This window comes from Danio rerio, chromosome 6 (assembly GCF_052040795.2).
Source record: "Danio rerio strain M-AB ecotype USA chromosome 6, GRCz13ab, whole genome shotgun sequence".
NCBI lineage: Eukaryota > Metazoa > Chordata > Actinopteri > Cypriniformes > Danionidae > Danio > Danio rerio.
The window spans coordinates 57,870,001-57,897,355 of record NC_141026.1 but is presented as its reverse complement, the minus strand read 5'-3'; the positions used below and the strand labels follow the sequence as shown (position 1 = coordinate 57,897,355).

Below are 27,355 nucleotides of genomic sequence, written 5' to 3'. Positions count from 1 at the left end.
GAATTTGATAAAAAAAAAGTGTGCAATATTTTTTTGCTAGAAAGCATGTGTTATGCAGGAATGTAACTGATATGATATGCTGCAACAGCCCCTTTAAATACAAGATCAATGAAGTGAATTTTGACGCTCTCGCTACCAGATCTAAAGGCAGACAGAGTTGACGCCAGGGCGGCCTGAGCGAAATTTAACGCTCTCACTGCCTTTAGTATGAATGCAGAGCAAGTTCCTTTAATCATAAGGGGTTCGCCACAGCGGAATGAACCGCCAACTTCATTCATTCATTTTTTTTTCGGCTTAATCCCTTTATTAATCTGGGGTCGCCACAGCGGAATGAACCGCCAACATATCCAGCAAATATTTTATGCAGCGGATGCCTTTCAGCTGCAACCCATCACTGGGAAACATCCATACACACTCATTCACACACACACACACACACAGAGACAATTTAGCCTACCCAATTCACCTATACCACATGTCTTTGGACTTGTGGGGGAAACCGGAGCACCAGGAGGAAACCCACGCCAACACTGAAAGAACATGCAAACTCTACAGAACAGCCAACTGACCCAGCCGTACTCGAACCAGCTATTTTCTTGCTGTGAGGCGACAGTGCTAACCACTAAGCCACCGTGCCCACCTTAACTGAACTTAAAGTTTTGATTTACAACATGATTACTTACATTGTTAAGTGAAATCAATGTGTCACTGTTAAGGCAATGGATTTACTCACTTCTTTCAAGTATTCACTTTTTACAGTGTACTGAATTTACACTAGTATAGCTCAGTTTATGAGCTGTAAAACCCAACGCTAGAACACAGGACTATATAAGGAGAGCATGTCCTATCTAAAGCAAATAACCCATATGTGTATTAGAGGAGAAGAAACAATCTCAAGCCTGGATCACCCAAACATTCCTCAATCAGCATACTGATGAATCCCATAGTGATGAAATGGGCCATTGTTTTAATTCATGCATATACATTTAAAGGGATTACTGAGGCACTAATGGTGGTGAAGAGTTGCACGAATATTCTCTCCGCCCTGAAGTTAGCGATGGGAAGATTGCATTTTAATCAGCATTGCTTTGTCATTATTACTGAGATTTACTAGCATTTGGTGACTGAAGTTTTTGATGTCGATTTAATTTCACAACAAATATTGCTTATTTGATTGATCTGCCAAATGACTAAATGTAAATATAGTTTGACTTCAAACTTTAATAAGATTTGGAAACTGCCTGTATTTGTGTTTATTAGTCCAGTCAAAGTTAACCATACTGAATGTTAAATAATTAAGAAAAAAAAAAATTTTATAGCATGTATTCAATTATAATATTAAATAAATAAATAAGGCGAGGCAGTCGAGCAGTAGGTAGTGCTGTCACCTCACAGCAAGAAGGTCGCTGGTTCGAACCTCGGCTCAGTTGGCGTTTCTGTGTGGAGTTTGCATGTTCTCCCTGCCTTCGCTTGGTTTCCTCCGGGTGCTCCGGTTTCCCCCACAGTCCAAACACATGCGGTACAGGTGAATCGGGAAGGCTAAATTGTCCATAGTGTATGAGTGTGTGTGTGAATGTGTGTGTGGATGTTTCCCAGAGATGGGTTGCGGCTGGAAGGGCATCCGCTGCGTAAAAACTTGCTGGATAAGTTGGTGGTTCATTCCGCTGTGGTGACCCCGGATTAATAAAGGGACTAAGCCGACAAGAAAATGAATGAATGAATAAATTAATTAATAAATGAATGAATGAATAAATAAATAAATAAATAAATAAATAAATAAAAAATAAAATGAATAAAAAATAAAATGAATAAAAAATAAAAATAAAATAAAATTATAAAATAAAATAAAATAAATAAATAAATAAATAAGTAAATAAATAAATAAATAAATAAATAAATATTATTAAGTGTTGTAAAATTTGAACAAACCCACGCATTAGTTTAAAAAGTGTGTTATTTAAACTGAATTGAAAACAAAAGACCTTTTTAACCCAACATTTTGGTTTGTCCAATTGGGTTACATCAAACCAGCATTTTATACAGTGTAACTTTTCTTAACTAAGCAAGAATGTAAGTTTAAGCAAGACATTTTTGATTTTTCTAAGAGTAAATTAGCCAAAAGACCTTCTAAATCCCCTCAAGCCAGAGTCTCCTTTCATTTGCAACAAACATTCAGAAACCAACTTTACTAGTGTTTACGTGTGCATATGTGTGTGGCTGTTGAACCTGATGGCCCCTATCAGCCGGGGTGGTACGAGCTTGAGTCATCAGTTTTGGTTCACTTCTTGTGTTTTCTGCAAGCAACTCTCAGGTCAAAGAGTTCATGTGACATACACATTAGGTTCATAGAACAGCTCATACAGTATATGATTCCATCCTAAAGGGGCAGTTCACTCAAAACTCTCATCATGTTTCTATCTACATATTTGTATGTGCTTATTACATTAAAAAAATGCTTGATTTTAACACAAAGATCTTCATAAATTTTGAAAATGAGCATAAAAACATATGCATATCCAACTGTGTGGGATTCTCTTTTTATCAGGTAAGAAAAAATGTGCATAAACTATGACGGAAAGACATTTACTGAATAAATTCCAGCATGCACATCAAAAAAAGTGATGAGATTTTGTTTTAAAAATAGAAGTGCGATGTGTCGGCATCAATGGACAAACCAGCATTTTGAACACATGTGAAATGTTCTCCTGCTCATTCTAAAATCCCTCAGCTAAAGTCTGTCATCCCAGCGGTTCAGTATTATTATTATTATTTATATTATTATCACCTTCAGAACTGTCTTAATCAAGCATCTGCGCTCCCAAAAAGCATCTACACATCCAAAAGTCCACCGCACATTCATAGCATTCCATCTTCTGAGGCTAAAATCATTTATTATAGAAGAAAAAAAAGCTCCCACCGCAGCAAATTTCATTTTTCTTTTTAATATTTGCCACCTTGTTATTAGGAAGTGAAGATTTTGTTCTCTTTGACTCTTAACACTGCTTTATTCCCAATTGCTTCATACAATAATATAAGTTTTTGCATACACTGCAAAAAATTTGACTCAATTCACAGTAAATTACTGGCTAATAATTGCATTACTTTTACAGTAAAAAACTGTATGTAATTTCACAGCATAGTTAGTTCACAGTAAGTGAATGTGATTTTGTTTCATTTACTTTGAAAGTACAGCCATGAAGTTTAACTTCACAGTAGATAGTAAAGTCCATTACTGTGATGTCACAGTATTATCTTGTAGAATCAACTATATTTTACTGTGAAGCAGGCTTTCCTCGGCTGGTCATTCTGACATTTACCCTCACTTTGAAATCATTTTGGGTGTTTAACAGTGTTTGGTTTTATGAGTCAATTATATTTGTTCCAGTTTATAGCATTTTTGTTGTTATGTTCATGGTTTATATATATATATATATATATATATATATATATATATATATATATATATATATATATATATATATATATATATATATATATATATATATATATATATATATATATATATTTCCATGTTAATCATATAATATTAAATAAAGGTGCAGTGCACCCAAAAATGAAAATTTACGATAACATTCGTGTCGTTTCAAAAAAGGATGATTTTTCCTTCAAGTTACTTTTGAAGACGTAACCTCAATTTTTGGGGGGCCTGCAATAACATCCTGTTGATTCTAAATATTAAAAAAGTGCCAAAACTAGCATAACGTTTTATAAGTATTAATGTCTATGTAGAATGAAATAAAAAAAAGAGTTTAAATTCCTATAGGGGCGAGGCAGTGGCGCAGTAGGTAGTGCTGTCGCCTCACAGCAAGAAGGTCGCTGGTTCGAACCTCGGCTCAGTTGGCGTTTCTGTGTGGAGTTTGCATGTTCTCCCTGCCTTCGCGTGGGTTTCCTCCTGGTGCTCCGGTTTCCCCCACAGCCCAAAGACATGCTGTACAGGTGAATTGGGAAGCTAAATTGTCCCTAGTGCATGATTGTGTGTGTGAATGTGCGTGTGGATGTTTCCCAGAGATGGGTTGCGGCTGGAAGGGCATCCGCTGTGTAAAAAAAAATTGCTGGATAAGTTGGTGGTTCATCCGCTGTGGCGACCCCTGATTAATAAAGGGACTAAGCCAACAAGAAAATGAATGAATGAATGAATTAATGAATGAATTAATGAACAATTTTGTTCCTAACAGGTCCTTAAAGGTACCATTTTCTTCGGCTTAGTCCTTTCATTCATCAAGGGTTGGCACAGCAGAATGAACCGCCAACTTATCCAGCATAAGTTTTGCCCTTCCAGCTGCAACCCAGTACTGGTAAACATCCATACACACTTATACAGTACAGCCAATTAAGCTTACCCAATTTACCTGGACCAAATGTTTTTGGACTTGTGGGGGAAACCGGAGCCCCCGGAGGAAACCCACACCAACACGGGGAGAACATGCAAACTCCACAAAGAAAATGGCGACTGACTCAAACGGGGCTCGAACCAGTGACCTTCTTGTTGTGAAGCGATCATGCTACCCACTGTGCCACCCTACTAAGGTTAATTTAGTTAATTCAATTCTTGTGGGGGAAACCGGAGCATCCGGAAAAAAACCACACAAACATGGGGAGAACATGCAAACTCCACTCAGAAATGCCAAATGACCTAGCTGGGACTTGAACCAGCAAACTTTTTACTGTGAGGCAACAGTGCTAACCACTAGGACACAGTGGCCCCTTAAAGGTACAGTACACTATAAAAAATACTGGTTGACTTAAATTTTTAAGCCAAATTAAATGAACTTATATTGTATTAAATTGACTTAAAACAACTTTCATAGTTCATCAAATCAAGTTAGAACATGACTAATTTAGTTTAATGAGTTACAATTAACTAAAAACATATGCTGTCATGACTTATTGATCATATACCTTTTTTACAGTGTACATATTAATACCTAAAAAGTATAAATGTGTAACTCATAGTACCTTAAAAGTACAAAAGTGTACACTAAATGTATTATTGGTTACCTGTGCGGTACAAAAGTGTACTTTCTAAAAAGGTACCACCTGACTGACAGAATTTGTACCTTTTATTTCTGAGTGTGTACAAATATAAAATCTCTGATTCCACTAAAGACACCCAAGCTAAACATTACAAATATCACAGAGTGGAAATCATCAAAAACACCCTACAGAAACTGCCTGTTAATTACCCAGAATGCCTCATAAAAAGAAAAAAAAAAATCGCAATGCTCTGGCACTGATTTAAAACACCTTATCATTATGCCACCGCTTTGGTTGTTCAAAACCAGGGGTATTTTTATGGATCTACGTGGGCAATCTTAACTTGTTTTCCCGTTTCCTTTGATCTCCTCTTTCTGAGGAAATTCAAACCAGCGTTGCGCAAGAAAAAAAAAATCCAAAATCCCAAGTATGAAAGAGCTTAACCAAAATTTACCAAAGAAAGAGTCTTGTATCCACCACAAAATCCCACAGCCTTGTACTGTACTGCCAAAGACCAATAACAAGTCGAGGATTTTAAGCCTTTGCATGGCTGTGGCTCAGTCGATAGCTATAATACTTTGTTTTTGCCAAAAACGACCACCCATGTGTTCTGGAATAACCTGAGGATCGGGTCATGGTGCATTCCTTCAGTCAATTTAGCCCATTAAAGTTAACAGGAGCGATGGTTTTATTGTGTTTATTACTTAACTAAGCATGCTATTGTTGATGTGTTTATAGGTTTTGTTCGTTCTAAACAAAAACATGGCCCAACCAACCATGCTGATTCCAGATCCTATAAACTACTCGCTTCACCGTTTACAGTCAAAGTTTCACTGCTGACCAACAACTACAAGTACAAGTGAAAACCAATCATGTTTCAGATATCAGATCCTCTCAAACAGCACTGAAAACAAATATCAATCGCTAATACTCACTAGTGTGTGTTCTGCTGATTTCCCGCCAAAATGATGTCACTTCCTCATGATTGTTGTGAGCAAAGAAGGCTTTTTATCATTTAAAGGGGCATCACGCAATACTAACAGGATAGAAAGTATGAAATGGTTATAATTTTAGATGGTTTTGATTTTCAGTTACATTCTAAACCTTAAACATAATTGAAATGTTTAAAATAATATAAAAATATATATATAAACATTTGTCATTAAACCATTAAAAATATTTTCAAAACTTATAACATGTTTAAGTAACCTGCTAACATGTTTTAACAAGATTTTAACATGTATTAGTGCACTTTTATCACATTTTAGCAAGCTCTTTACATGTTTTAGCATGTTGCTAACAAAATTTAGTCAGCATCTTTTAGTAAAGTAGGATGGTTTAGCACATGTTTAGCATGTTTCAAAGAGTTCCTAACATGATTTGTTGGCATTTTTAATGTTCTAGCACTGTATATAGTGTTTGTTATTTATTAGCATTTTGTTTAAAGCACATTAACATGCACATGCTAACATGTTTTTTAACAAGATTCATATGTTTTCAACATATGTTAGCAAGTTATTTGCATGTTTTAACACAAACATAGGAGGTTTTATCCCACTGTTAACATGTTTGAATGAGTCTCTAACACAGTTTATTAGCATTTTAACATGTGAGCACTTTATATATTTTGTTTGTTATTTATTAGCAATTTGTTTAAGCATGATGTTCGCATGTTTTGGTAACCCGTTAACATTTTAACAAGATTCTAATAGGTTTAGCATATGTTAGCAAGTTATTTAAATGTTTTAGCACAAACGTAGGATGTTTTGTCGCACTGTTAGCATGTTTGAGTCCCTAACAGGGTTTGTTAGCATTTTAACATGTTAGCACTGTATATATTATGTTTGTTATTTAATAGCAATTTGTTTAAGCACATTGTTAACATGTTTTGGTAACCTGCTAACACACTTTTAACAAGATTCTGATGTTTTTAGCACATGTTAACAAGTTATTTACATGTTTTAGCGTTTTGTTTCTAATACTTTTCCAGCATGTTTTAGCACAAACTTCGGATGTTTTATTACACTGTTAGTATGTTTGAATGAGTTCCTAACACGGTTTGTTAGCATTTTAACATGTTAGCTTCGTATTATTATATTTGTTATTTTTTAGCAATCTGTTTAAGCACATTGTTAGCAAGTTTTGATAACCTACTTACATGTTTTCTGATGTTTTTAGATATGCAAGTTATTTACATGTTTTAGCACGTTGTTTATAATACTTATCCAGCATGTTTTAGTACAAACTTACAATGTTTTATCACACTGTTAGCATGTTTCAGTGAGGTCCTAAAAGTTGATAGCATTTAAAAAAATGTTGCTAGCATGTTTACATGTCTTTGCAAAGTTGCTACTATGGTTTAACACATTGTTTGGATGTTTTAACACATTTATCTAGCATTTTTCTAATAGCTCTTAACACGTTTTGTTAGCATTTTTAAAATGTTAGCAGAATATATGCAATTATGCATTTTATTTATAACGAGTTTGTTTAAGCACATTGTTAGCATGTTTTGATAAAATGAGACATTTTTAAACAAGATTCTGATATGCTTTAGCACACTGCCACTATGTTAGCAAGCCGTAGCCATGTTTTAAGTTGCTAATAATACTTACCCAGCATGTTTTAGCACAATTGTAAACTTTTAAGCACATTGTTAGCATGTTTCAAAGAGTTTCTAACAAGTTATCATTTTAACATGTTAGCATCATCTTTGCATGTTTTTATTTGAACATTTAAGCACATCAATAGCATGTTTTATCAAGTTCTTAACATTATTGTAAGGGTTCTAGCATGTTCAAACATGTTGCTAGCATGCTTACATGCATTTGAAAAGTTGCTACTACTTTTAATTTTTTCTAAGTAATTTTAAAAAGTTAGCAGCATTTAGCCTAAATGCCATTATGCATCTTGTTTATAAACAGTTTGTTTAAGCAAATTGTTAGCATGTTTTGATGACCAGAAGTTTTAACAAGATTGTGATGTTTTTACCATACCGATAGCAAATGTTAGCAAGCTGTCTACATGTTTTAGCATGTTACTAATAATACTTACCAGCATGTTTTAACAAAATTTTAAAAATTTTCAGCAGATTGTTAGCATGTTTTGAAAAGTTTCTAACAAGTTATACTTTTTAACGTTAGCATCACATTATGCATGTTATTTATTTGCCTATTTAAGCACATTGTTAGCATGTTTTATCAAGTTCTTAACTTTATTTAAAGATTTCTAGCATGTTCAAACATGTTGCTAGCATGCTTACAGTACATACATTTGAAAAGTTGCTACTATAGTTCAACACATTGTTTGGATGTTTTGTTAGCATTTTTAAAATGTTAGCAGCATGTTGCTAATAATACTTGCTCAGCATGTTTTAGCACAATTTTAAGATATTTTAGCACATTGTTTGCGTGTTTCTAAGAGTTTCTAACAAGTTTTCATTTTAATTATTGTATTTATTTACATATTTATTATGCATGTTATTTGTTTGCCTGTTTAATCACATTGTTAGCATGGTTTATCAAGTTCGTAACATTATTACAAATTTGCTAACATGTTTGAACATGTTTCTAGCATGCTTACATGCCTTTGCATTGCTTTAACATTGTTTGGATGTTTCAACTTGTTAGCATATTTGTAACAGGTATTTAGCAAATTGCTAACATTTTTATAACATTGCTCACCGCTAAAAGGTTTTGGCATGTTGCTAACATAAAATTATAATAATCTGTATAACCAACTAGACCAAAACATGTACTTAAACTATTTTAAGTGAATTTTAAATTTATATTTTATAGGAAAATAAAATTTCATTTATGTGTATACACTTTTAAACTGCTAAATCAACTGCCTTATATCACATATTTAAGTGCAGACATCAGACGCTATCAATTTCAACAACACTGTCTGTTGAAAAAGCCATGTTGGTGGTGTCTTATGAAAGCAGTCCCACAAGCACTACCAAACACAATCCTGATGAATCTGTGTGTGTTTTAGGGGCTTGATAAATACTACGGCAGCACTGCAGAGGGTTCAAGGTTATTTAAACAAGACCTATGTGTGCTATGAGTCAACATGTTTACAGTACGACATATCTCGACTTTAGTAAAACTATACTATGTCATGAGCGTGGGATTACCAGAGGGGCTTGAGTTCAGAAGTGAGATGATGTTTTTGCATCATGCACATTGGGTACTGGGCAACACGATTTACCCCGGCTAATTTTATAACCAAACCTCATGCTGTTGGGTCATACGATACACACATTAACAACATGGTCCAACTCCACAACAAGCGTTATAGAAATGTACTTTGATGAAGGTACCTGAAGTGGAGTTTGGAGGGAAATGTGGCTGTCATGTTGTGGGAGATATGATAATGCAAATAGATAAACATTAATTATCTTTTATCATTATTATGCATGACATCATATGCATTAAATATTTAGTATTTGTACTTTATATGCACATATACTTCCGTTTATGCAATGTGTTTAAATTTAAAGTCTTAATATTTATTGTTTTAGGGGGTATTAAGCTATGTTACATAAATATTGGTGATATTTTAAAGAGGCACAGGTGTGAACATCTTTATTATAATATATTATAAATCATTTTACACAAATTATGTTGATTTTATGTTATATTTATTTGTTATTTTCATATATGTTTGTTTGTATTTAATAAATGTATTTTTTTACTTGATTTTAAAGTCATTTTAACATTTTTTTGTAAGTTTTATCTTTAAATCTCATATATTGTTTGTATTGTCTTTAAGATGCTTTTCTGCTCTAGATCTATAAAGCAAGTGAACTTTATGACGTCATACTTTTACTCTTTTACACATTTGCAACTCTTACATATGCATTTAACTTTTCGTGTATAGACATATGTTATATATCAGTATATCGTCATATTTATTAAATCTACCAACAAAAACAACAACAAAAAATAGAACAATTTGTCTTTTTATTATTATTATTATTAATATTATTATTATTATTATTAACGCTTCACGTGTGGATTTTTATGCTTAATAATAATGATGATGATGATGATGCTGATGATGATTATGCTAAAATGTGCTTTATCTCATCAATGAAACTCCACGTTGTTTAAAGCACCATCGCAAATCCTGTGCAAACAACCGAGCTTGCCGCGCGCATTTGGCCATGCACGACTCGCGCGCGCGCACAGGAGCTATTGAACAAATATTTGCGCAAAGTGGCGTCGCGTGGTCTCCGTGTTGACTCAGAGCGATAGAGAGAAAGAGGAGTTAAGGGCAGCTCAAAGCGAACCGCGTCACCTCCGTTATGTTTATTTATAAAGCGCGTTTGAGGGCACTTCCTCGGTCTATGTGGGGTCATGCGATACTCACCAACAACGTGCATCCATAAATGAATGGTGGGCTCGACTTCCACACACGATCCCTGATTGGTCGCCGCGTCCGAGCGAGATAAACACGGCGGAGAGTATATATAAGGTGGCATCTAAGAGAAACTCCACTGACAACTTTTACGCACGCTGTTTTACACACGCCTCAAGATGAGAGCGCACTTGCAGAGAGCTCCTCAGATTCTGGAGCTGCTGAAGAAGAAGACTGCGGGGCTCCAGCACTGTAAACCCACATCCTCCGTGTGCGTGCTCGACTCGAAGGATGCTGCTGGGAGCGCGCCCTGTGCGCACAGTCTCGACTCCATCCCTGGACCAACCAACTGGCCGCTGTTCGGCAGCCTCATCGAGGTGATCCGGAATGGGGGATTGAAAAGGCAACACGAGACGCTGGTACGAAACACTCTACTATTAAGCAGCAACTATTTGGTTTTTATTTATGCACTTTTTATTTTAATTATTTAGCATTTTATGTTAGCCGTGCAATGTACTATCCTACAAATAATAATTTAATATTTTATAATTAATATTGGATTTTTTTAAATTAAAATTTTAAATGATTAAAAATGGATTTTTTATATTTGGATATTTAAAAAAATTATTAATTTAATTATGTAGATTAGATTAATATAGTCGTTTTTGCTTTTTTATTGTTAGAATTTTACATAAAATATCAATTGTTTATGCAAAAATGATATAAAATTGTATATATATATATATATATATATATATATATATATATATATATATATATATATATATATATATTTGCATAAACAATATAATTACATAAATATTTTTGTAAAAAAAAAAAAAAATATATATATATATATATATATATATATATATATATATATATATATATATATATATATATATATATATGTTTTCTATAAATGTATAAATTGTTTGCATTGCCTTTATTATTTAAAAACAATTCAACTATTCCATCCATGGTGTTTTTATTATTATTTTTTTTATACATTTGATAATTTATGCAGCCTACATTTACATATAGACAATCAACTTTAGCTGAAGTTTGTGATTAAGTTCAATATTTGCTATTTATATATATTAATTTGCTTAAAAAACATGTAATATATGAAGTAACCCTACAAATGAAACTGCATTTGTCCAGAGTAATACACACACACACACACACACGCACATATACATGCATACACACACCTGTACATGTCTTTTATTTTAAGGGTGTTTTCTGTGTTATGCAACTCAGATCCATTTTCATAAGAAGTTTGGGAAGATCTTCCGGATGAAGCTGGGCTCTTTTGAGTCGGTTCACATTGGTTCTCCATGTTTACTGGAGGCTCTGTACCGGAAAGAGGGCAGCTATCCTGAGAGACTGGAGATCAAACCATGGAAAGCCTACAGAGACATGCGGGACGAGGCTTACGGGCTGCTCATACTGTAAATATTCTGATTCATTACCGAGTGCATGTGAGATTACATTGGTAATTAGTTGGGATTTCTGGTATTATAAACTCATGCATTTGCAGGGAAGGGAGAGACTGGCAGCGGGTGCGCAGCGCTTTCCAGCAGAAGCTCATGAAACCCACTGAAGTCATGAAGCTGGACGGCAAAATCAATGAAGTGAGTTGCGCTTGATAGATATCAGTTCACATTTAACTCAGATATACAGTTGAAGTTAAAATGATTCTTTCTCAAATGTTTCCCAAGTTATGTTTAACAGAGCAAGGAAGTTTTTCACAATATTTCCTATAATATTTTTTCCTTCTGGGGAAAGTCTTACTTGATTTATCTTGGCTAGAATAAAAGCAGTTTTTATTTTTTAATACCAATTTTAAGGACAATATTATTATCCTTCTTTAGAAATATATAGTTTTCAATTGCCTACAGAACAAACCACTGTTTTCAAATATCTTGCCTAATTATTCTAACTTGCCTAGATAACATAATAGCCAAGTTAAGTCTTTAAATTGCACTTAAGGCTGAATACTAGTATCTTTTGGAAATAAGTTATTATATTATATTTAAAAATGCATTCAAAACTAACCTGATCTCTGTTAAGCAACACTTGAGAAATATTTTTAAAGGATAACAAAAAACACAGGAGGACTAATCATTTTTACACATGCACTGACTAATACAAATCCCTGTTGTCTTCATGCAAAGGTTGCAGCTGATTTGATCAAAAGGATTGGAAAAGTCAACGGCAAAATGGATGATTTGTATTTTGAGCTGAACAAGTGGTCCTTTGAAAGTGAGTTTACACTCCAACACAAATAAACCACACAGTTTTATACAAAGACATGCATTAAAAAGCTTGTTTTTCTCGCTATTTTAGCCATTTGCTATGTGATCTATGACAAGCGTTTCGGGCTTCTGCAAGACAGTGTCAGCAAGGAGGGCATGGATTTCATCACCGCAGTGAAAACGGTAAAATGACCTAATTATTAGTTCAAACGGCTTCTCTGATAAACAAACACAAAGCAGATAAGCCTTATCTCTAATGCAGCTGTGTTTACCAGAGATGCAAAGATACGAGGAGTGTTTTGTTCTTCTCTGTTTCAGATGATGAGCACTTTTGGGACGATGATGGTGACGCCTGTTGAGCTCCACAAAACTCTGAATACCAAGACGTGGAAGGACCACACGGAGGCCTGGGACCGTATTTTTAGCACAGGTATTAAAGAGTTCCCTAATCAGGTGATGTGCGACCCATAAAAGCCCATGGATGGATGGATGGATGGATGGATGGATGGATGGCTAGGTGGATGGATGGATGGATGGATGGATGGATGGATGGATGGTTGGTTGGATGAATGGTTGGATGGATGCATAGATGGACAGACAAATATATGGATGGATGGATAAATGGGTAGATAGACTGATAGATAGATAGATAGATAGATAGATAGATAGATAGATAGATAGATAGATAGATAGATAGATAGATAGATAGATAGATAGATAGATAGATAGATAGATAGATAGATAGATAGATAGATAGATAGATAGACGGACGGATGGGTGGATATATGGATAGATGGATGGATGATTGGATGGATGGATGGATGGATGGATGGATGGATGGATGGATGGATGGAGGGATAGACAAGCGGACAGACAGGCGGATGGATGGATGGATGGATGGATGGATGGATGGATGGATGGATGGATGGATGGTTGGATGGATGGATGGATGCATAGATGGACAGACAGACAAATATATGGATGGATGGATAAATGGGTAGATAGACTGATAGATAGATAGATAGATAGATAGATAGATAGATAGATAGATAGATAGATAGATAGATAGATAGATAGATAGACAGACAGACAGACAGACAGACGGACGGACGGACAGACGGACAGACGGACGGACGGACGGACGGACGGACGGATGGACGAACGGACGGACAGATGGGTGGATATATGGATAGATGGATAGATGATTGGATGGATGGATGGATGGATGGATGAATGGATGAACGGACTAGTAGATAGATAAATGGATAGAAAGATGGATGGATGGATGCATGAATGTAGTAAACAGTATCAGAAAGAGAGAGAAATGGAGAGAAAAAGATAGATAAAGAGAGAGGCAGTAAACGCAGTGACCTCAGAGATAGAGAAAGAAGGAGAGAGTGGTAGTAAACGCAGTGACCTCAAAGAAAGATAAACGTTGACAGAGAGACAGGTAGTAAACGCATTGACCTGAGAGAGAGATAGAGAGATAGATAGATAAAGGCAGAGAGAGAGGGGTAGTAAACGCTGTGACCTCAGTGCTGGAGAATCCAGCCAAATATTTGTAGTAGAGGAGCGGAGGGAGGGAAGGAGGGAGGAATGTTGACGCGAGGCTGAATTACTCACAGTTTGTTGTGCTGCTGTTTCTCTATTAGCAGCGCTCACTGGCAGACACCTGTCACACATTCACTAACACTTCACTGAAGCAAAACAACAACAGCACGTGCTCTAGCCGTCTACTAGCACAAAGTAGGGCAGCCAACACACACACTGTAGGCTTACCGTTAATACAAAAGAGGAATGCCATAGCAGATTTTACAGTCTGTGTGAACCGGAAGTTGCTGAGATTTTCCAGTATGTTGATATTGACCTTATTCCTCATGTATAAGCGTGCGCAGCCAGTAGAATCTTTTTGGCTCAAGACTTCTGGTCTCATTCACTTCCATTGATTTTTAGATGTTAAAAACGTCTGGTCATGCTGCTTCATGTTGCAAACTGATATTTTCTTATTATTAAACTATTTGTCTGAAAAAAAATCTTCAACTAATAAAGCAATCTGTCATCCTAACAGCAAAACATTACATCGACAAGAACCTGCAGAAGCAGTCAAACGGCGAGGCGGACGACTTTCTGTCGGACATCTTCCATAACGGCAACCTCACCAAGAAAGAGCTTTACGCTGCCACAACAGAGCTGCAGGTCGGAGGAGTGGAGACGGTACGCGCGCACACACAAACACACACTTGTATACATGGTTTACACAGGGACACTTAATAAGTGTAATATATTTTACAGTCAAAATACTGTATGGCCCTACCCCACCCCATCCCTAAACCTTGTTAAGTATGCTTTTTAAGTGTTTTGAATTACAGGGACACGAGGTGTATAAACCACCTTAATAGAGTAAAACTAAGTCATACCCATGTCATTATACAATTATGTGTCCCTGTAAACCACATAAACCTGTACACACGCATGATTTTTTGTATACATGGCTTACAGCAGGAGTAACCAACCCTATTTTTGGAGAGCTAAATTTGTAATTCACCTCCAATCAAACACATATGAATCAATTAATTCTGACCTAAAGCAGCATGTTATACAGACACACAGATATGTTTGGTCAGGGTTGCAACTGAAACAAGGAAGGTAGATCTCCAGGAAAAAAATTGGTGACCCCTGGTTTATAGGGACACTCAATAGGCGTAATGTATTTTATACTGTCAAAACTACTTATAATATGGCCCTAACCCAACCTTGTTCTAAACCTTAATAAGAATGCTTTATAAGTGTTTTGAATTACAGGTACACAAGGTGTATAAACCACCTTAATAGAGTAAAACTAAGTCATACCCATGTCATTATACAATTTTGTGTCTCTGTAAACCACATAAACTTGTACACACACATTTTTGTATACATGGCTTACAGCATGGGTCACCAACCCTGTTCTTGGAGAGCTACCTTCCTGCATAATTCACCCCAACCCTAATCAAACACACCTGAACCAATTAATTCTGACCTAAAGCAGCATGTATTACAGACACACATGTATGTTTGGTCAGGGTTGCAAATGAAACGAGGAAGGTAGATCTCCAGGAACAAGGTTGGTGACCCCTGATTTATAGGGACACTCAATAGGCGTAATGTATTTTATACCATCAAAACTACTTATAATATGGTCCTAACCCAACCCCGTCCTAAACCTTGTTAAGTATGCTTTATAAGTGTTTTGAATTACAGGGACACGAGGTGTATAAACCACCTTAATAGAGTAAAACTAAGTCATACCCATGTCATTTTACAATTTTGTGTCTCTATAAACCACACAAACCTGTGCACACACATTGTTGTATATATGGCTTACAGCATGGGTCACCAACCCTGTTCTTGGAGAGCTACCTTCCTGCATAATTCACCCCCAACCCTAATCAAACACACCTGAACCAATTAATTCTGACCTAAAGCAGCATGTATTACAGACACACAGGTATGTTTGGTCAGGTTTGAAACTGAAAGGAGGAAGGTAGATATTCAGGTTCAAGGTTGGTGACCCCTGGTTTATAGAGATACTCAATAGGCGTAATGTATTTTATACCGTCAAAACTACTTATTATATGGCCCTAACCCAACCCCGTCCTAAACCTTGTTAAGTATACTTTTTAAGTGTTTTAAATATAGGGACACGAGGTGTATAAACCACCTTAATGGAGTTAAACTAAGTCATACCCATGTCATTATACAATTTTGTGTCCCTGTAAACCACACATGTACACACACATTTTTGTATAGATGGCTTACAGCATGGGTCACCAACCCTGTTCTTGGAGAGCTACCTTCCTGCGTAATTCACCCCCAACTCTGATCATTCACAACTGAACCAATTAGTTTTGCCCTGAAGCAGGACTTTACATTTACAGACAGGTGTCTTTGATCAAGGTTTCAACTGAAATCTGCAGAATGGTATGGCTTATTATATGGCCTTATCCCACCCCATCCCTAAACCTTGTTAAGTATGCTTTTTAAGTGTTTTGAATTACAGGGACTCTAGGTGAATAAACCACCTTAATAGAGTAAAACTAAGTCATACCAATGTCATTATAAATTTTTGCGTCCCTGTAAACCACATAAATCTGTACACACACATATTTTTGCATACATGGCTTACAGCAGGAGTAACCAACCCTGTTCTTAGAGAGCTACCTTCCTGCATAATTCACCCCCAACCCTAATCAAACACACCTAAACCAATTAATTAGGACCTAAAGCAGCACGTTATACACACAGGTGTGTTTGTTTGGTCAAGGTTGCTACTGAAATCTGCAGAATGGAATGGCTTATTATATGGCCCCAACCCACCCCATCCCTAAACCTTGTTAAGTATGCTTTTTAAGTGTTTTGAATTACAGGGACACGAGGTGTATAAACCACCTTCATAGTGTAAAACTAAGTCATACCCATGTCATTTTACAATTATGTGTCCCTGTAAACCACACAAACCTGTACACACACATTGTTGCATACATGGCTTACAGCAACCCTGTTCTTGGAGAGCTACCTTCCTGCATAATTCACCCCCAACTCAAATCAAACACACCTGAACCAATTAGTTCTGACCTAAAGCAGCATGTATTACAGACACACATGTATGTTTGGTCAGGGTCGCAACTGAAAGGAGGAAGGTAGATCTCCAGGAAAAAGGTTGGTGACCCCTGGTTTATAGGGACACTCAATAGGCGAAATGAATTGTATACAGTCAAAACTAATTTTATGGCCCTAGCCCCACCCCGTCCTAAACCTTGTTAAGTATGCTTTATAAGTGTTTTGAATTACAGGGACACGAGGTGTATAAACAACCTTAACAGAGTAAAACTAAGTCATGAACATGTCATTATACAACTTGAGTCCCTGTAAACCACATTAACCTGTACACACACACACATACACAGACACGTTCACACACCGCCAGTCCAGAAATAAAAAAACACCTTGTTTTTCTCCAGGTCACACGCGAACGAGCTACAAAAACAGTTGATTTAACTCGTCTTTGTTCTGCTCTTATCCTGGCTTAGCTCAATCAAGCAGATAAGTCAGAAGAATGAGGCAGGGCAGGCGTAGCGTGCCGTTAATTGTTCTGCCAGAGGAACATAGTACAGTGTGGCCCGACTGACCAAGCAAATCCTCCTTGTTTTCCTCTCGCAGACGGCTAATAGCATGCTGTGGGTCATTTTCAACCTGTCACGTAACCCCTGCGCCCAAGGCAAACTCCTGAAGGAGATCCAGGACGTGGTGCCTGCTGGCCAAACTCCACGCGCAGAACACATCAAGAACATGCCCTACCTCAAAGCCTGCCTGAAGGAGTCCATGAGGTGAGCAAAGATACTGCAAAACATGCTGCTAAAAGAAGGCTCTTGAAGACAATGGCTACAGGGATCTTTTAAAGACACTTTTTAAGAGACATCCTAGCACTTTCTGATGCACTCCGGGTATGATCTGCAAAGGGTTTATACAGTATGAGGTGATGCGGGGTCATTTCCAGTAGAAAGGCAGTAGATTAGGTTACCAGTCAGCTGATTTAATAGTCCTTAATCTGAAAGCATGTGGAAGTTTATGCCCTCACGCTTTCATGTTCCAGGCGACGGTCATGCGTTTCAGGAAGACTCGTCTCTGGACATTAAAGAAGGATAATGCTGAAGCATGTGCTGGGAATGTTGATGGTGTACTTGTGGGATTATCTAGCCTTGACTAGCATTAGCAGCATAACATGCCTAATACCATTCAGCTTACGCACTCACGCATGCAACAAAAATAGACATTCTCACAAATTGTTGTTTTGTGTCCTGCAGAGTTTCACCGTCCGTGCCGTTCACCAGCCGGACCCTGGACAAAGATACCGTGCTGGGCGATTACACCCTGCCTAAAGGAGTGAGTGTCTCATTATTATTAGTATTACTAGTAGTAGATCCTCTCATTACTGCCCCCTTCTTCACATAAATGTTCATTCAATAAATCTTAAGCTATTTTTATAAAACCTAATATATTTATAAACAGGTGAAGTCTGAATTATACGCCCGTCCGTATATTTTTCCCCCAATTTTTGTTTAATGGAAAGATTTTGTAAACATTTCTAAACGTAATAGTTTTAATAACTCTTTTCTAATAACTGATCTATTTTATCTTATATTTAGGAAATGATGTGGAAATTTTCGTTAAAACTTGATAAATACTTTAAAAAGACTAAATATTTCATAGAAAAGCTAATAATTTCTCAACTGTAAATATATAAAGGAAAAAAAAAAAATATATATATATATATATATATGTGGTTTTGTCTTGTTTCTTGTCTAAATGACACTCAGATGTTCTTAGCCTTACTGCTTAATGACTACAGCCCCATTGACACCCTTTGCCAGTGCATTGATGAAATTAAAAAGTTGGATGTGCCAAAACTTTCTTCAGTTAAACAAAGAGAAAACTGAAGTCATTGCGTTTGGGAACAGAGATGAGGTTCTTAAGGTGAATGCGTACCTTGGCACTAAAGGTCAAACAACAAAAAAATAAGGTCAAGAATCTTGGTGTGACTCTAGAGTCAGATCTTAGTTTCAATAGTCATGTCAAAACAGTTAGTAAATCAGCATACTATCATCTTAAAAACATTGCACGAATTAGATGCTTTGTTTCTAGACTTAGAGAAACTTGTTCATGCTTTTATCAGCAGCAGGGTGGATTACTGTAACAACCTCCTCACTGGCCTTCCCAAAAAGACAGTCAGACAGTTACAGCTCATCCAGAACGCTGCTGCCAGGATTCTGACCAGAAGCAGGAAACCAGAACACATCACACCTGTCCTCAGGTCTTTACACTGGCTGCCAGTTACATTCAGAATAGATTTTAAAGTATTATTACTGGTCTATAAATCACTAAATGACCTGGACCTCAATACATTGCAGATATGCTCACTGAATACAAACCCAAAAGATCGCTCAGATCTCTAGGATCAAATAAACTAGAAACTAGAGTCCAGTCAAAGCAGGTTGAATCTGCCTTCAGCCACTACGCCCCCCGCTGCTGGAATCAGCTTCCAGAAATGATCAGATGTGCTCCAACATTAGGCACATTCAAATCAAGACTGAAAACACATCTGTTTAGCTGTGCCTTTACTGAATGAGCACTGTGCTGCGTCCGACAGATCACTCTATTGTGTTTTTCATTTTATTTTTCATTCTTTTATAACCTATTTTAACTCATTTTAATTTGTTTTTATCTGTTTTTAATCATTTTTATTGTCTGCATTTTATGTTCCTAAACTTGTCTTTTTTATTCCTGTTTATCTAAAGCACTTTGAATTGCCACTGTGTATAAAATGAGCTGTATAAATAAACTTGCCTTGCCTTGCCTAATAATGTAAAAATGAGAACATTATATTTATTATTTTTAATCATTTATATTAATAAACCCTATTTCCTGATGTTTTCAGACCGTCCTAATGCTCAACAGTCAGGCTATCGGTGTAAGCGAGGAGTATTTTGACAATGGGAGGCAGTTCAGACCCGAGCGCTGGCTGGAAGAGAAAAGCTCCATCAACCCTTTTGCTCATGAGCCGTTTGGCGTTGGGAAGCGGATGTGCATCGGCCGGCGTCTCGCTGAGTTACAGATCCAGCTGGGTCTCTGCTGGGTACGTTTGCATTGTAGATCAACATTAAAGTCTGCATGAACCGGAAACTACGTCCATTTTGTTTCGTATTGTGACGCAGTTTCTAGAAAAAAGCCATATTAAATGAGTAAACAGTGGGCGTGGCTTATTTTTTCCACTGTGAGCTGATTGGATGTAGTAAAGTAGGCATTTCATTCAGAAAGATAGGGAAAAGTGTTTGGGGAGAGTTATTACAACCTAAAAGACTCCTCCCCCTCACCATTTCTGTTTGTTGTCATAACTGACACCTGGAGGGGCGTGGATGAGTATGTTAGCCACACCCAATACCTCAGACCGACCAACACAATCTCACGGCAATTCGTAACTTTTTCATTTAGTGGCTAATTCGTACAAATTCGTACGATCTAATTCGTACATTTTAGTACGATTTGCGTATCCCCCAATGACGGTTGGGTTTAGGGGTGGGGTTAGGTGCCACGCCTCCTTTTTAAAATCGTACATTTTCTTACCACTGAACTCATACAAATTCGTATGAATTAGCCACTAAACTACCAAAACATAAAATACTTACGTTTTCTCGTGAGATCAGGCTGGACCGACCTATCCTAAAAGTGTGACTGAAAACTAACCGGAAGTGCATTTTCAGCTTTCAATTAAAGATTACAAGGCCAAACTATTTTTTTTTTATTCCTAATGACATGCACAGATAAATCATTCACCACAAAACTAGCAATGCAAGCTAATAAAATCAATATGGTTAGTTTTGATTTCAAGTGTACTTTAAAGTGTTCTCTGATGCTTCGAGTTGCTCTTTAATTAATGTGGTTTTGTTATAACAGATTCTGCGTGACTATAAGATTGTGGCAACAGACCTGGAGCCGGTGGACTCACTGCATTCAGGAACGCTGGTGCCCAGTCGAGAGCTTCCAGTGGCTTTTGTTCCACGATGAGGTACTAAAATAAATTTCTAGAATAAAAAGTTGAACATTAGATGACGTCAGGTTAAAAAACAAATACAATTTTTACATGCAATGGTCAAATTTGGATGGCACTGTGTCTCAGTGGTCGCCTCACAGCAAGAAGGTTGCTGGTTCAAGTCCCAGCTGAACCAGTTGGCTTTTCTGTGTGGAGTTTGCATGTTCTCCCCGTGTTGGTGTGGATTTCCTCTGGGTGCTCCGGTTTCCCCCACAGTCCAAACACAATTGGGTAAACTAAATTGGCTGTAGTGTATGAGTGTGAATAAGTGTGTATGGGTGATTCCCAGTACTGCGTTGCAACTGGAAGGGCATTCGCTGTGAAAAACATATCCTGGATAAGTTGGTGGTTCATGCAGCCGTGGCAACCTCTGAAATAGAAACTAAGCTGAAGGAAAATGAATGAATGAACAGACAGAAAACAATTGTAGACGAATATTTTGTGTGTAATCAGGCAAATTATAAGGACACCTGGCTTCGGAATATAGATGTAATAAACTATAAAGACTCTGAGCTGCTAAAGTTAAGATTTATGGCTCATTTTGAGAAAAATTCATTCATTTTCCTTTAGCTTGGTGCTTTATTCATCAGAGTCACCACAGTGGAATGAACCACCAACTTATCCAGAATATGTTTTGCCCAGCGGATACCTTTCCATGCTGCAACCCATCACTGGGAAACAACCATACACATACTCATTCACATTTATACACTACAGCCAATTTACACGGGGAGAAGATGCAAACTCCACACAGAAATGCCAACTGACCTAGCCGAAGCTCGAACCAGCGACCTTCTTGCTGTGAGGTGATTGTGCTACCCACTGCGCCACCGTGTCGCCCTTTGAGAAAATGTAATAAAATCTAAAGACAGACATTCATAAAATGAGACAAATGAAACCCTTTAAGGTGTATTTTCTGGATGTTTTCTTGACATTTAGTCTGAAAAAACATGTTAGGAATGTTAGCTTTAGAAGCTAAGGATTCCAACACCTCAACATTAACTGATGCATAAAAAAGCAGTGTTTTTGCCTGCAGTTTTTAAAGGAGACCTATTATGCAAAAATCACATTTATATGGAGTTTAAACATAGTTGTGTGGCAACAGTGTGGAATATAATAAGCTTCTAATGGTAAATTTGCATTAATTAAATCTTTTATAATCATAATTGAAAAAAACAGCCTACAGAAACACTTTGATTGACATTCTCCCTTTGTTCGTGTCATCAGAGGGGGAAAGCCCCGCCCATTAGTGACCATCTCTCCCTTATTAGGACGTTAGTCTTGTTTTCGAATCTGCCACTACGCTGACACACAGGCATTTGTAGCCCCGCCCTCTTTTAAAAAAGAGCTCACCCTTATTTGAATTTAAAGCGGCAGTCACCAAAATGGCACAATTATCATCAAAACTTATAAGGGTCAGTTTCAAACAGTTATAAAACATTACTTGTGTTGTATCTTGAGCTCAAACTTCAAATTCACACTCTAGGATAATCAGAGACATATTTTACATCTTGTAAAAGGGCATAACAGGTCCCCTTTGAGGGCTGTTCATTGTGAAGATCTTCTTCTAAAACTTGTTTATTGTCTTTACAGAAACCATGTACCAACCTGAACGGATGACTCCATATATCAATGGATCAGACACACGACGAGGCCTTTATAATGCTGCTATAACCTAACCGAATGTATCCGTCTCCCTTCAGATATACCTCATACTATTATTATAGTTTTATAATATTTGTAGTAAATATGATTCTTCTATTTATTTCCTTTATGCAAATGACAGAGTTAAGATAAATATTTAAGGTGTTCTTGTAATTGCTGCTACCTATTATTTTACTACAGTGCATATATATATTTTACTAAAATTGTTCTGTAGAGTTGCTAAATTTTTTTATGCAATACTATTTAGTACTGAAATCGTTCCATGTACAGTATTATGTAAAATTCTTTCTCTTTCTCTCTTTATTTTGTAATACGAAAAGTGTTTAGAAATGTACATAGATGTCATATGAAATATTATTGTAACTTTCTATTTATATACTTAGTTATAAATATATGTGTCTGAATGAGTGAGTGGTGGAAATGTAGAGAATGTAGAAAATCACTGGATGTTGTTCACCTTTCATTCTTAATAAAAAGTGAAAATGTCATGCTGTTGTCTGATTTAAATTGAGTGGCCATGAAAATAAATACATTTATTACTTCAGTTTTTCTCAGTTGCTTTGGTAAATTGTTATTTGTGCATTGTGCACATCAAAAACAGTTAAATTTAGGACTTTTTAAGACATTTTAAGACCATTATGAATGAAATTTTTGACTTATACAGTGATGAGTTGCCTCTTGGCCAGGTCGTCATTGTAAATGAGAACTGGTTCTCAATTGACTTACCTGGTTAAATAAAGGTTATTAAATTAAATGCTAAGGATTTTTTTTCCGAATAAGCCAGTTGGAAAATATTTTTCACTTGATCTATCAAAAAAATATATAATTTAATAATACAATAATAATAATTTAATAAAAAAAAATACACAACCCAGGCTCATTGTGGAAACGTAGCCCCGCGGACGTTTCTGGAGACCACGAAATATGTACTGGGAGGTACGTATTTGTGCAGTTTTTGTTTTCTCAAAACCGCGAGAGGCCGCTGTGCCGCGCTTTTTTGCTTCTCGAATGCCTCTTGGGAGCGTGCGCATTTCGCACCCGAGCTGTTTTCGCATGAAAAGCCGCTGGAGGCCGCTGTCGAACAACTAGCCCGACTGACGACTCCAACTGTCCGACTGACGGACTGGCCGAATGACTGAACGATCGACCCAGCCGCCCTCTTCCTCCTTCCCTAAACCCAAGCTATGATTTACAAAAGCCGTCCAGAAAAGAAAAGCACGATCTCGTTTGCTTTTAATTTTTTGGATTCGGTTTTTCATCTTACCTGATTTCTGGAACCGCTCTTCCCCGGACTTGAAGCCGGTCGCCACCGCGAGTGGCTCCTCCTCCTCCGGGCCTCTGCTCCACCGACGTAACACCATTAGCTAAGCGGACAAACTGGTTGCGGCGAGAAAGCCCTCCACACGGAGGTGAGTGAGTTGTCAGGCCAGCCAGTGAGCATGAAGAAGAGGAGCGGTGTCACACCGCCACGTAGCGTTCGCTCGAAAAAAACAAATGTGGCCATACATTCCTCTGGCCACGTAAATCGCGGTCTCCAGAAACGCTCGCGGGGCTACGTTTTCAGAATGAGCTTGGGATGAAAATACAGGTTAGGACAGTATCCTTAGCAGTCAATAAATGGAGAACTTAAACAAATGTTAATGTAAGGAAAGTAATTAAAAGCTATTTTAAAATAAAACGTTAAAAGCTTTTTTTGGGATTGGCATTGTTAGTGATTCTATGAGAGGGGTCTGGATGCAGACCAGGGGCAGTGCAATCTGAGCTGCATCTAATGCTTTTTAATGGGCTCACCCAACCCAACCCCACCCTTAACCCTACCCCTCACAGCAAGGGCGCCCTCAAGGGGTGGCCAGAGGTGGCCATGGCCACCCCTGTGCCCACCCCAATATGATTTTGCTGCTGATATTAACAATTTAAATGTACTTACATACATTCACTATATTTAAAAAATAAATAGATAAATAGCAGCCACTAAATTACTGTTGATTGATTGGTGCCACTGATGTAGCTGATTCACTCCCACTCCCTGATCGTCGATGAAAGCACGCACACACCTTCAATGGCAATTGAATATTTACCCTAAGGTACATCAATAGAAGAAGCTGTATTAATAATATTGTGGCTCAAAAAGGAATATGGATAAATGATATTATTAGGGTCTGTATAGTGTGTGTGTGTGTGTGTGTGTGTGTACACAGTTATTATTGTGTTACTGTTGTATTTGTTTGTTTTTTAAGTAATTCATTAATTGTCATTAGTTTTAGACACGCAATATACTGTATGCTGTACAATAAAAGTATGTGAAAAATAACTAAAAAGGTATTTATATATATATATATATATATATATATATATATATATATATATATATATATATATATATATATATATATATATATATATATATATGAAAAGTGTTTTTAAACTAAATATTGATTTTTATTTGACACACGGTGAATTATTTCAAGGAAAACATTGCTAAATTTCAAGAGCAATTAATTCAATTAATTAAAATTATTTCATTTACCAGAAACAAAAATAAAACATTACACTGAATTCATTATTTTTGGTGTGCCACCCCAAGATTCGGGGTCACTCACAGTGACGTCACTCGCTCCATTTGAGTGCATTGTGTCTGACATTGCATCGCTGAGTAATGCAATCTCAGCTTGCATCAAAAAGGCTGCATCCAGATACTATTGAACTGTATGGGTGTTAATGGCCAGATTCATGAAGAAAGGAAAACTGCAACACAGGCTCATTCTAAATATCTCTATATACATTTCTGGAGATCGTGAATCATGTAGCCAGAGGAACGTGGCTGCATTTTATTTTTAAAATAAACGCTACTGACGGTATGATGCCATTCCTTTCACGCTAACCAGCTGACTGCTTACCTCCGTGTGGACTGCTTTCCCACTGTTACCAGTTTGTCAAGTGGTGTACGTCGGAGAAAGGTTGCTGGTTCAAGACCCAGCTGGACCAGTTGGCATTTCTGAGTGGAGTTTGCATGTTCTCGCTGTGTTGGCATTGGTTTCCTCTGGGTGTTCCGATCCCCCCCATAGTCCAGACACATGCAGTATTATTATGCAGGTGAATTAGGTAAACTAAATTTGCTGTAGTGTATACATGTGTGTGAACGGCCTATTATCAGTATTAAATAATAAAAAAAAGTATTATGCTTATTACTATGACTATTATTTTATATTTAATATATAATCCCACATATATTTTTATACATTGCTTTTTTTAAGTAATTCAAATGTAACTTATTATTAATTATTATCTATGGAAAAAAGAATCTATGCCAAAAGTATTAAAATAAAAAGCTTGTTATTTAGCAAAAGCTGAAAAAAAAATAATACATTAAATTAACAACTGCTTGCATTTTAATGACTTGATTGCCAGGGTTTGTGTTTTTAGGTCCTGAACTTTAACACAACTGTTTATTTAAGCTGTGAATATTTCAACTAAAAAACACGTTTTCATACTTATAAAGTCAATAATTAATATTTAACTTCCAGATTTCACTTACAAAATATTCAATACTGGTGAAAAATACTAAGCATCATATTCAAAAGGTAATTTTCATAAGGCAATTTAATTTTATTTCAGTTTAAAAATTCACTTCCATAAATTCAGTGGATCAAATTCGGCTCTTTAAATTTGACATTACTTCTGGGAACTGCAGGAAAAGCAATAAATCAATCAATCTCCAGCTGCTTTTTCACTAGCAGGTGGACCAATTTAAGATTTTAAACCAGTAAATAAGTGAGAAAAAAAGCTAATAACAACACAAAAGTAGCATTTAATATTGTCAATGTCAAATTTTAACAGCCGAATTTGATCCACTGAATTTATGGTGAAAAAGCCTTGGAGTAACGATTGATGACCAACTAAACTTCTCTGACCACATTTCTAGAATTGCTCGATCTTGCAGATTCGCACTCTATAACAATAGAAAAGTCAGACCCTTCCTATCTGAACATGCAGCTCAACTCCTTGTTCAAGCTCTTGTTCTCTATTGCAACTCTCAACTAGCGGGGCTTCCAGCTAACTCTATCAAGCCTCTTCAACTGCTCCAGAACGCAGCAGCACGAGTGACCTTTAATGAACCTAAAAGAGCACATGTTACTCCGCTGCTCATCCGTTTGCACTGGCTGCCAGTTGCTGCTCGCATCAAATTCAAAGCTCTGATGTTTGCTTACAAAGTGACTTCTGGCCTTGCTCCTTCTTATCTGTTCTCACTTCTGCAGATCTATGTGCCCTCCAGAAACTTGCGTTCAGTGAATGAACGTCGCCTCGTGGTTCCATCCCAAAGAGGGAAGAAATCACTTTCCCGAACTCTCGCATTCAATCTGCCCAGTTAGTGGAATGAACTCCCTAACTGCATCAGAACGGCAGAGTCTTTTGCTGTCTTCAAGAAACGACTAAAAACTCAACT

At 36.8% G+C, this 27,355-nt stretch overlaps 2 protein-coding genes across 5 annotated transcripts in view; both read left to right on the top strand.

Moving 5' to 3' along the window:
* Positions 1-27,355, top strand: part of slc12a5a (solute carrier family 12 member 5a) — a 2,560,186-nt gene that overhangs the window by 705,224 nt on the left and 1,827,607 nt on the right. The window lies entirely within an intron of this gene.
* cyp24a1 (cytochrome P450, family 24, subfamily A, polypeptide 1) lies at positions 10,498-23,397 on the top strand. Of its 4 annotated transcripts, NM_001089458.1 has the most exon segments (12): positions 10,498-10,778; positions 11,623-11,813; positions 11,903-11,996; positions 12,540-12,627; positions 12,712-12,803; positions 12,939-13,050; positions 14,689-14,834; positions 17,820-17,986; positions 18,464-18,542; positions 20,095-20,292; positions 21,111-21,222; positions 22,840-23,397. In NM_001089458.1, coding segments are annotated over 11 exon segments (1,518 nt in total). In that variant the 5' UTR covers positions 10,498-10,538; the 3' UTR covers position 21,222; positions 22,840-23,397.